This window comes from Amphibalanus amphitrite, unplaced genomic scaffold (genome assembly GCF_019059575.1).
Source record: "Amphibalanus amphitrite isolate SeventyFive unplaced genomic scaffold, NRLGWU_Aamphi_draft 002437F_arrow, whole genome shotgun sequence".
Taxonomy (NCBI): Eukaryota; Metazoa; Arthropoda; class Thecostraca; order Balanomorpha; family Balanidae; genus Amphibalanus; species Amphibalanus amphitrite.
This window is the reverse complement of record NW_024883877.1, coordinates 4,559-16,281: the sequence shown is the minus strand read 5'-3', so window position 1 is coordinate 16,281 and position 11,723 is coordinate 4,559. Positions and strand designations below refer to the sequence as shown.

Sequence of the window (11,723 nt, the reverse complement as noted above, 5' to 3'; positions counted from 1 at the left end):
ACAGTTCTCACGTTCGTTCTCACTTCTCACAGTCTCGCAGGGTAACTTGTCACATCACACTAAAAAGTCCGCTCCTTCGATTAGCTTAAATTAATTTTTTTGACTTCAACTTAATATCTTTATTTGCTTTAAGTTTGACATTTCTTCTCCTACACAAAAAGATTCTTCCTTACTATTCATAAGAAGGAAATGAGCAAAAGAATATATTTTTATGACGTCATTTTATATTTTAAACCATTACAACTGTACTTCTTCATTGTACCTTGGTAAAGTTTACTAAACGCGTTTACACGTCGTCGGCGGCGGCGCAGCTTGGACATCATTATAGGGCGAATTGAAGTGTTTATTTCCTTTTTCTGACATCTTTTCGTGCAACTATTATATCTTCATCGTAAAGGTGAGGTGGGCATGTTTGAAACGCTGTGTCTGGTATATGACCATCAATTGGACACCCTTTCGAATTGAGCGCAGATTTGAGATTTGGTCTGCTGGATTTTGATTTTGATTTGAGAAATGAAAATTTGTTAATTCCAGGGCTGATGGCTCATTTCATGGCATGCTGCTAGATGCTACTAACTTGTTTGTGAGATGATGTTATAGGTTGTGCTGTGGCTTGTGACGATTCTTTTGATGTAATGAGACATTGCTTAAAGGAAAAGGGCCACCTTTAACATGGGGATTGAAACTGAGATAGCCATCTTGTAGCCCGTGTCCGAAAACCTATTTGTCTACCTCCTTACGGGCGATTTCTGCCTCCATTCGTAGTTATCGGCAATTTTAAAAGAAAATACGCCAGGAATGCGTCCTTATCCCAGGAATGCGTTCTTATCCGACAATACAGCCACCCGCGGCGAGGCTTTGGTTTTTTACCAATCAGCTCCAACCAGCTCAGCTTTAACCAATCAGCTTATCTGACACAATCCGACGAGTCTGTCTTCTGAACGCTGATTGGCTTGAGTGTGACGTCATCGCTATGCCATCATACAGTAGGTGCCGTAGAGAGTATCAACATAGCACCAATATGTTGAATAGTTTTAAATACTTTTTCGCGAATTGTGCACTTCTGGCACCAGTTTTAAAAAGAAAATGAAAAATAATAAAGTCAAAATGAAAAACAACGATATCTTCATATTTCACGAAGGTGGCCCTTTTCCTTTAATCTTGTTGCTTATATTATGGCTGCTTGCTAGATCTTAGATCTCTCATTTAGGCACCAATATTTTTATGAAAGCATCAAATTCAAGTTAACTGCTGTACTGAAATGTCAGCTTATATTAGACTGCATCTGAGTTTGTTGCATCCATGGAAACTCAGTTGGGACGCCGGTACAGGGGCCAGGGCACTGGAGGGAATATTAGTATTAGTCATGTGACATTTGGAACTTCTCCCCCTCAATGGGCCAGGGGCCCTCTACATGCTAAACGTCACGTGGGAATTTGACGAACCTTGATCAAATCGCCCCAGGCGCCCTGTTTTCACCGTCATCCTTCAATTGGGCAAACTAGGCTTCTGGAATAAAAAAATGGAGGCATCAAATATTGATCCTTCATGACCATATTTGAGCATAAATGTAGACCATTTCTAAATCACCAATCACCTAAAAATAAGCTAGTATTTTAAGAAGGATCATGCCTAATGTTGAACAGAAATGTTCGAACTCTACTACTGAGCACAATAATATTGCTTTAATCATAGTAATCTGACTTCTGAAGGGTAAGGAAATGCCATCAATAAATTGATTCACTTTGAACAGATAATCAAAATATTGATTCCATGCTCAGCTGGCTAATCATTATTTTGATTCACAGGTAATGTTAACAGATAGGCAAAAATGGCTTGCAAGAATACAGCATTTATCTTGCTATCGTTCACATTTAATGGTATCCTCAGCACCACAACAGATTCCATTAAACATTCAATTGAAGTTTTGACTTGTGCTTACGCCTACCAGACAGGGAAATGCATCACACACCCACACAAAAAAAGCGAGACTGAGATTTGTGCGACGAAGAAATACGAAAGCCGCGCTGAGGCTTCGATCTGTCCGTTTTTAGGGTCGCGATTCAGCGATGTTTGTCGAGCGAATCTTCATTCTTGCATTTCTTTTTTAGCGCCAACCATCGTTGCAACTTTCTTCGAATCGGCACGTACTCGGCTCCGCATTGTTCGTTTATCGCACTTATTCGTCTCCGCCTATTCTAAGTCCAGGGCTGCGGAGTCGATGGATTTTCGGCGACTCCGACTCCGACTCCGACTCCGACTCCAGCTTTCAAAAACCAGCTCCGACTCCGACTCCAACTCCGGGCAGAATTGTCGACTCCGACCGACTCCAACTCCCGACTCCGACTTCGCAGACCTAGCAGGGCTGCGGAGTCGACAGATTTTCGATGACTCCGACTCCGACTCGGGCTCGGGTTTCTAAAATCGACTCCGACTCCGACTCCGACTCCGGTCACAACTGTCGACTCCGACCGACTCCGACTCCGACTCCGACTCCGCAGCCCTGATTCTAACCGCCATTCATCGTCGACACTGACTACGAGTCTAGTTTGTTGATTTTAATTTGTGCAGGGTAGACTGAAAATCGTTTGTTCCTACACTACTCATTCAGTATGTGAAGCTAGATCGAACTTTTTTAAAACTGGGTGAGTGACCACCGATTTTCCATATCTGTCCAAAACTTATGACCCTCTCTGGTTTCCTGTATAGGCGCGGTGACCTGTACCACCGATAACTGGCACCTCCGTTCCCCGCTCCAAGTGAGCTATTCCGACTTCTGCCTTAACCCTTCCCTTCCCGTCCGAGGTGCAGCGTGCCCTTGCCTTTCCTAACCCCCCGTGTCCCCGCTCCAGGTGTAGTGAGCTGCTCCGACACCTGCTTTAACCCTTTCTCTTCGCTCTCCAGGCGGATCGTACCGTTACCTTTCCTAACCCCCCGTGTCCCCGCTTTAGGCGCGGTGAGCGGCCGCCATGGAGCGCGCCGAGGGCCTGGTACAGCGTCGGAACGTGGCCTCCCGGGAGCGGGCCGCCGGCTCGGGACCAGCCGGCCCCGTCGCCGCCGACGGCTCGTCGCCCGACGTCGAGGAGGCCGACACAGACGGTGACAGCAAGCAGGCCAGACTCACTCTCATGGAGCAGGTGCTCATGCTCGGCATCAAGGACAGAGAGGTGAGCGGGAGAGAGAGGGAGGGAGGAGGGTGGGCGGGAGGCGGGCCGGGCGGGTGAATGACCTCTGGGGATGATGAGGTGTGCCTGCAGAGGAGAGGTTCGGGAGGTAACGGGCAGAGTCACGTGAATATTTCGCGAGAGCGTCGTGTGTGACTCGCTGTATGCTGGACTGGTGAGTACGAACTGATGTCTCTTGTTTGGTGCCACAACAACGCAGATTCAAGCAAGTCGCTGGCACACTTATGGATAAAGGACCCGAGCTGTTATCGCCTTTAAAACCCCACAGTGCGCACTGCGCGGATAATAGGCAGCATACAATACGTTGAGCTGCATACTACACCGAGTTGAATTTACCGTACGAACGCGTGTAACAGCGTCCGGCGGACATGTCCGTGGTGCCTATTGTTGGGGTTCGTGGAAGTCGGAATGGTCCGGTACGAACTGACTGGGGTGAGGAGGGGGTCAGGGGAGCGGACGAGAGGTCTGTACCGCAACTCAGGGGTGCGGCGCAGGCAGGTATAGTGAATGCCGTTCAACACCTAAGATAATATAGGATAAGGTTTGTGTTCGCCTTTTTAATTGCCACTGCAATGGGTTTTTGTTGCGTCTTGCTTAAAACTTCTGTTTTCCAGCAGATACTCGTTAAAAGCTGCATTTAGTTATAACGTTCTTGACCTATCGCTAGTTATTGGAACCTCACAATCTTAGTTTGTGACAGTCGCTACGTTACCATTTTAGTGGCCGGCTGAACTCATTGTTTGAACGTGATTGGCCAATGGCCGGCATACCACCAGCGATCAATGGACCAATGTAGCCAGAAAGGTGTTCACGGGCACCGCACACTGCTGCGTGCGGTGTGTGCGGAGCGTCCAGCAGGCGTGGGGGTAGGGGATGGGTAGGCGGCTCTGACGTCACGGCTGCGTGCGGTGGACGGTTCGCTGTGGCCAGTCCCGACCGGCCACAGCGGTCGCTGTGTGCGGTGACGCAAGGCTGACGTAGGGACGCAGTGGGCGGAGCTTGGAGGCTGTGTGCGGTCCGACCGCACACAGGGCCCGTGAACAGCCCTCTGTTATTATGGTCCGTTTGCGTCGACTTCAAATATTTATTTCACATGTGCATGCATATTGCATTGCGTTGGCGTTTTTCTATGCTGATTGATAGTAAATGTGCATGCCGAATAAATGTTGAGTGAGGTTCGAGGCTGTTGAACGCAACGAAATGCATCCTCTAAAATAAGAAACTGGTATCTCTGGCTGATGCGATGCAGGTACATCTGTTTTAAACATCCGTATCCACATTGACCTTCAGCAAAATTGATTGACTCGAAAAAACAGATGCGAAGCGCTCCCCGATTTGTTTCTCCTTTCTTATTTTTAATCACGAGTCATAAAGTGCGTACTGGGGCACCACCTGACCAGCACCCCTCCCCCACACAGGGTTACACGTCGTTCTGGAACGACTGCATCTCGAGCGGCCTGCGCGGCTGCGTCCTGGTCGAGCTGGCCACCCGCGGACGGATCGAGCTTGAGAAGAGCGGCCCGCGCCGCCGCCGCCTGCTCGCCCGAAAGGTACGGCCGGCCGGCTGGCGTGCCGTCGCGCCATACCCCCGCCGGCCGCTCCGCGCCTCTCTCCTCACTCCCGCCGCTCTGTATCTGCCCGTCATGTTTCTGTTCGGCTGACAATGGACGGTATACCCGCCCGCAGCTGTGCAGAGAGCAGGTGATGTGCTAGCACGACCGACATGCCTGTCATCGGGCTGGTAGGGTTTTGGTGACATATGCGTGCTGTACCTTTTTGTTATAACGGTAGTTTGGTATTTCTTCTTCATTTTCTTTACGATCCCTTTTTATTTTCGATGTTTGCTGATTGCGCCAACGGCTGAATTGAATGTTATCAAAATTCATACCAAAAATCAAATCATTGGCAGCCTTAGAATCATTTCAAATTCTGCCCATTTCCGACTGACGCATCTGCTGCGTATTGACGACACTATCTGGGCCCTGTTCATGAACTCTGCGGCCGCTGCGGCCGGCCGCAGGCTCTAAGCTCCGCCCATTTTTGAAACGTCATCACCCACTCGACCGCAATGCGTTCCATGAACACGTCTGCTGCCGAAATAGTTTCCGATAATTGCGCGCTTGAGACGATTACTAATCAATAGTTTCCACGCGCTTCTTTTATCTGTGTATTCCATTCCTGTGATGAAAAGGGCGTTTCTCAAGGCCGTCTGGTGTTTCTGTATTTTTGTAAGTGGGTCACATAAATGATTTGGTATTCTTTTCATTAAATCGTAGCACAAATAACTTAAATCTAAAATTAAATCTCATATTAAAGCATTAATCTAATTTTTTAGGTATCATGGCATGCAACACCGTACGGAATGAATTTGTTTACAACATCGTCTCCATGGCAACACAGCCTACACTTTGACTTCAGTGCGCCAAGTTCAGTGCAATTACTTTCTTGCGGCTCGGCGGTCGCTGGATTGCGGCCGCAGAGATCGCAGCGGCCGCAGCAAGGTGACGTCATACATTCGTCATACTACATGAGCCCCGCCCCTTTTTGTGACGTAACAACCCGGCTGGCCGCAGCGACCGCAGCGGCCGCAGCGACCGCCGGGGTTCATGAACAGGGCCCTGATGATAATGCACCCGCCGCAGCCGCCGACACTGTGCATAGGTCAGCGTTTCTGAATATGGTCCGATGGCCGTCACTCGGAGCAGTGTTGTGCAAATGTAGCGGTGCCAGTGTCGCCGGTATCTGCCCACCCGCCGCCCGCCGGCCGCGGCTGTGTCGTAATGTCGTTGACCTCTGGTGTCCGGCGCTCGTCTGCTGACCTTGTGTGTCTGTGTGTGCGTGTGTTCCTTCACTGTCCGACCGTCCTACCCCGTCCCGGTCCGGGCAAAGAGAGCGCCAGCATGGAGACTGCCACAGGCCAAGGTAGGCTCGATGAGGGTATCAGGGACGGGACGAACGGTTTCATTAACCCGCGCCGGGTGTTTGAAGTTTTGAACACCCTGTGGTTTTTCGCAGTTATCTAAAAAACGGCGGCCATTTGTTCGTGCATCTTTTCCGCATATGTTGTAAAAATTTCAGACCCAGGTCACCTTAGGTTAGGTCACCAGGTCACGCCTAGTGACCTCACCTCAGAAAAAATAAGAATGCTCGCCATAGCTACACCGATTGATCGATTGCCTTGAAACTTTCAGCGATTGATTAGAGCAACATTATCTATAAAATGTTTATCTCGGAATTTCGATATCGGTGACCTAAGGTCAGGTCAATTTTGCGGCCTCTCCATTATAAGTCAATGGGAGAAAATTGAAAAGCGTCTGTTTTGCACGAACGCTATTCTAGACACTCTCAAACATCGAGATGTAGGTAAAATTGACACACTGAACCGGAAAATGGCAACTGTGACCCCTCGTTATGTCCCCGAGGTCATCTCAGGTCACGAACAGAATATAACAGTTTTTCGCTAATAACTTCTGATAGAGGCGTGCTAGAGCGCTGAAAATGCCTTAGATGTGTTCGGCTCGACGTTGCGGATCGACTGATATGCAACATGACCTTTTCCGGTCAGGTCATGACCTTGACCTGAGGTCAAATTTTTAAGTTGACCTTTGAAGGTCAACTTATAGTTCATTCGACGCGTCTCGACGAGAGGAACACGATGCTGGCAAAAGTAATGTCTCTTTTGAGTCAAAAGTTATCGCCGAAAAACCGATTTTCGTAAAAACGGCTATTTTTGGAGTTTTTGCCCTCTGGAGGCTAAACCGTTGACCTGAGGTCAAATCTGAGAACATCATCCAGAAAGGTCTGTAAAAGGGCTATCGAATGCCCTTTTCCGCGGCGCTGTAGCTCTATCGGTTCCCGAGATAGCCGTTGGTAGTTTCCAAAATGTTGAAATAGTCAACATTTTACCTTTGGTGACCTATGGTGACCTGACCTTTGACCTGACCCAAAAAATGGCTGAAGTGTTTTCGTCCTTATTTTGGACGTTCTTTCGATTGCCGCTTACCGCGTGTCGCTACGTGGCCCAGGAGCCGAGTTAGAAGGGGGGGGGGGTTCAGACCCCCCCCCCCGCCCGGCGCGGAATCTCAGAGCACCGGCCCGGCGCGGGTTAAGTGCCAGTTGCCTGATTTAAACGCAGAGCTTTGGATGCGCTACCACAAATGATGGATTTGTGCTGTTAATCAAAATGGCGATTTCCGGCAAGCGTGTCATCAGTGCAAGTCGTAATTTTTTCCTGCTTCCTGTATGCCAGTGATTGGGATGCCGCCACCCTGCTGCCTTTGGACCGCTAGCACTGCCTTATACATACCTGTGTGACTGAGATCTGTTTCCGCTACCATTGTTCAATCTCCATGCGCACCTTACTCACCCAGTTGCCCAAGCCTCGCCGGTCGGGTTTCCATCCTCCGCTGACGCCCTGACCCGACCTCCGCGACCGCAGGTGCTGATCAAGAACGACCAGCCAACGGGGGACGTGCTGCTGGACGAGGCCCTGCGTCACATCAAGGAGACGGAGCCTCCGGAGTCGGTGCAATGCTGGATCGAGTACCTCAGCGGTGAGAGGGAGTGGCGTGTGGAGGGACTGAGACTGCGGCTGTGATAGGGACGAGTGATTGTCTGACGTGGTGGGAGGACTTTGGCAACCACGCCGGATAGGTAAAAAAGACGAGCAATGGGCTGAGAGGGACTGGGGCTGTGAGGGGGCCTGGATAGGTTATATGAGTCAGAAGGCTGAGAGGGGTTGGAGATGTGAGTGGGACTGGAATGATGAGAAATGGGCAGCACTATCTTGTTAAAAGTCTTATGATATATTAGTGTAGGAAAGCGTGTAACAGGATTTGATGACCATGATATGCGAGGCTTTTCTTCTATCTTTATTTTCATTATGTAACTAACCTCTAGCTCGGAACACAATTTTGAGAGCTGGCAAGCGATGGGTTCTAATCTCCATATGAGACCATTGCGTCCTTTCTGACCCCTGATCCACCTTCGACCCCCTAGGTGAGACCTGGAACCCGCTGAAGCTGCGCTACCAGCTGCGCTACGTGCGAGAGCGGCTGGCCAAGAACCTGGTGGAGAAGGGCGTGCTCACCACGGAGAAGCAGAACTTCCTGCTGTTTGACATGACTACCCACCCGGTGACCGACACACAGGCCAAACAGCGACTGGTCAAAAAGGTAAACTCGCCGGGAGAGCGCAGGATGGGTCGCTGGGTGTGGTGTGGGTTTTGGGTGTATTTGGGGGACGTTCGTGATGTAATTGACGAAATGTGGTTTGGCAGTTACCTTTATGTGAATCGCTGAGGACGTGGCTGGTGTCAGTGAGGATTTGCTCCTTTCTTCAAAATGTCCATACGCAACGTGCATATAATGACGATGCTGATGAGTGCCGTTGGCATTATCCAAGTTTTAGGAAACCTACTCGTGGGCAGGTGTTCCCATGACTATTTTATGGCGACCTTGTATTTTGCTCGTCATCACGTCACCTGCTAATAGTCACACCTGGTGACCTACTAACCTGACGCCGTCAATCGACAGTTGCTGACTTTCCTAGTCGTTATTGCCTCACTGCAGCTGCTCAGTCCCTTCCCCACGTTTCAGCCCACCCCCACACCCCTCCAGAGCCCACCCACCCCAATAACCCTCCCCACTTCGTAGCCCTTATTCCCCACACAACAGAGCTCATCCAACGCAAGCTAACCCCACACCCCACTCGAACCCGTCCACCCTAGGTGACGTCCCTCCCCCTCCCCTGCCGCCACTAGGTCCAGGACGCTGTGCTCAGTAAGTGGGTGAACGACCCACAGCGGATGGACAAGCGCGTGCTGTCGCTGCTCATCCTGGCGCACGCCTCGGACGTGCTCGAGAACGCCTTCTCACCGCTATCCGATGACGACTACGAGGTGGGCGGCGTCACGGGTCACGGAATGGGCGGGTCATGGGTCACGGAATGGGTGGGGTCATGGGTTGTGTGGTGGGTGGGGTCACGCAATGGGTGGGACACGAGATGGGCGAGGTCACGGGTCGCAGGATGGGTGGGATCACGGGTTATGTGGTGGGCGGGGTCACGGGTTGTGTGGTGGACGAGGACAGCACGACACGTAATAATTACGCCTTTGGGAGTAGTCGGATGTAGGAGCGCCGACCGGCTGCCTGCATAACTGACTGAATAATTGTTTGAACTAATGAACGAATGCACTATGCAGGCTGATTGGGTGGTGACTTTTAGGAGTTGACTGATGGGGGTAGTAGAACGGACTGTTTGATATGTAATCCTGTAGAAGTAAAGAGTAGAGGTTTGCGATGTGGGTGCCAGTACGGCTCATATGGAAGGTTCTTGGACAACTTTCAGCCGCTTCGAACTCGAGGGCTTCACGTATGGTCGGTAGATAGCGTGGGTTGCGAAGCGTCGTAGGGAATGATCCAATGTGATCGCCCATGCGCCTTGTGTCGGTTCCCGTCGTCCTGTACAGAGGAAGTCACGTGGACGGATAGAAGTTCAGCCCACGTGTGCCTTATCTGTTTGAAGGTGATAGCTAAACCAACACCGTTGGGCTGCCAGCTGTTATCGACTATGACGTTATCTACCATAAAGCTTCACCTGCCTGTTTACAGGAACAATGTTCAAATGCGATGTGTACCCTTTCTTTCTGATAAAAGTTGAATGTAAAAGTTATACGTCAGTGTATTTCTAAAGGCTCCAAGGGATTCACCATAAGCCCCGCGTCCGAAGCCTCTCTGAGGACGAAGATTCTACATCGTCCGGCCAATCCCGTTCAAGGTCAACGGGGGCTCGGGTGCGGTTATGGAACGGGATTGGCCGAACGACGTAGAATCTTTGTCGTTCGAGAGACTCAAAACGAGGGATAAGAGTAGACTCACGTAAACATTATAGCAGACCCAGACCCCTTCTGTGTCGGTTCGGAGTCGGACTCTTATCTCGTCGGCGCCCTCACTCCTCTGACGGTCATTGCCCGTACTGAAGCTTCCCCCGCCGTCCGCCAGGTGGCCACGAAGCGTATCCGCGAGCTGACTGAGCTCGACCTCGACGCCGAGGCAGCCAAGCCCAACTCCCTGCCGCTCATGTGGGCCGTGTTCGCCGCATTCCTAAAGTGATGACGGCACACTTAGTGACGGTGACGCCGCCCGGCGCGGCAGTGACGTGACGCGGTGAGTGACGGCGGACTGCAGGGTGTCACAGAGCCGTCACGGAGGTGTTACAGTGGTGTTACGATGACGTTACGAGGCGCTACGAAGACAAGCGATAACTTAACACGGCGGGCACTGAATGGCCGTGGAGCGGTATGGAGTAGCCGTGTTCGAGTCTGACCTTTCGTGCCTGGGGTGACGGCGGACGTAGCGTGTGTTGACTCAGCATAGGCGGCGAAACACCCAGACGGCGACTCCCTCAGCCGTTCAATTATCACCCAGAGTGGACCACGAGTGCTGCGCCGAGCGAGCGAGCGTCTGAACCGGCCGAGCGACTGTGAGGGTGGATAACGACCCGACTCGATTCAGAAGCTGACCGAACGGGTGGACGAACGGGCATTGAGTGTGGACGGTGGACGCCGAGTGGTGTGGACAATGTGGACGTGACGGTGTGGAGAGCGTGGCCGTCCTAACTCACGGGCCTCCCGCTGCGTGGCGCCACCGTCGCACGGTGAAAATTGTACAGAATGGTGGTATCTATTGCGACGGCATCTTCTGAGCCCAGGGAGGGGAGGATTGGGAGGGAAATTGTACAGGACGTCGGTAACTCTAAACGTCACCGTCTTTTGAAGGGCGGGGAGGGATGGGTTGGGGGTTATATTGTCCAGAGTGTTTGTAATTTGTCTTATTCCGGTGGTTAGTGGAAGGAGTGGAGGTGAAATCGTACCGTATCGCGGCCGCCGCGATGGGTTACACGTTAGTGGTAGTCGATACCATGAGATGCTCCGAGGAGGTCGCTTTTTAATCGTGCTGTGCGCTCGCTTTATCCCTATATTCTCATCCTCACCGGTCCCCACGCTAGATTTCGTATGTGTATAAATATTTTTGTTATGGATTAGACTCGTGTTTCTGTTAATGATCATGCTTACACACAGGTGTTGAATATACAATAGGGCGTAACGCATTTGAGCTCGCGCGCTACGGATCATAAGTATCAAACGTTAGTTGTTGACCTTACTACGAACACTCGAGTACACACTGTCGATATAACAACAGGCACCGCAAGCTAACATGGCATGAATGCGTAACTGACACCCGATAAAGGCATTTAAGTTCATAAAAAAACAGCTCACTTTTACATATACATGACCTCAAGGTGCCACATTGCGATATAACTTGCGTCAAACCGATGCACAACTGCCAAAGGATATCACGGAACTGGCAGACGCTAAATCGCCGCATCTTGCACTTGCAACGCCAACGGGCATTGACGTTTACAGACCAAACCAGGCAGTAGCGAGCACACATTTACCGATGCTTTCGCACTACAGCTGCTGGGATACGACGCCCGAAAGCATTGCACTGTAGTCTGTAACTCAGTGTCGGCACGGGG

The 11,723-nt window shown here is 50.9% G+C and overlaps 1 protein-coding gene across 3 annotated transcripts; it reads left to right on the top strand.

Moving 5' to 3' along the window:
- Positions 1-252: 252 nt before the first annotated feature.
- On the top strand, positions 253-11,290 carry LOC122376989 (Golgi phosphoprotein 3 homolog sauron-like). 3 transcript variants are annotated; one of them, XM_043356948.1, is made up of 8 exons: positions 253-397; positions 2,952-3,167; positions 4,604-4,735; positions 6,075-6,107; positions 7,624-7,738; positions 8,184-8,359; positions 8,947-9,084; positions 10,187-11,290. In XM_043356948.1, the coding sequence occupies exons 2-8, from the start codon at positions 2,970-2,972 to the stop codon at positions 10,295-10,297; spliced, it is 903 nt and encodes a 300-aa protein (XP_043212883.1). In that variant the 5' UTR covers positions 253-397; positions 2,952-2,969; the 3' UTR covers positions 10,298-11,290. The 3 variants fall into 3 exon arrangements, with proteins under 3 accessions (XP_043212883.1, XP_043212884.1, XP_043212885.1); XM_043356949.1 differs by having other exon boundaries at positions 263-397; positions 6,102-6,107; XM_043356950.1 differs by lacking the exon at positions 6,075-6,107 and having other exon boundaries at positions 263-397.
- Positions 11,291-11,723: the final 433 nt, after the last annotated feature.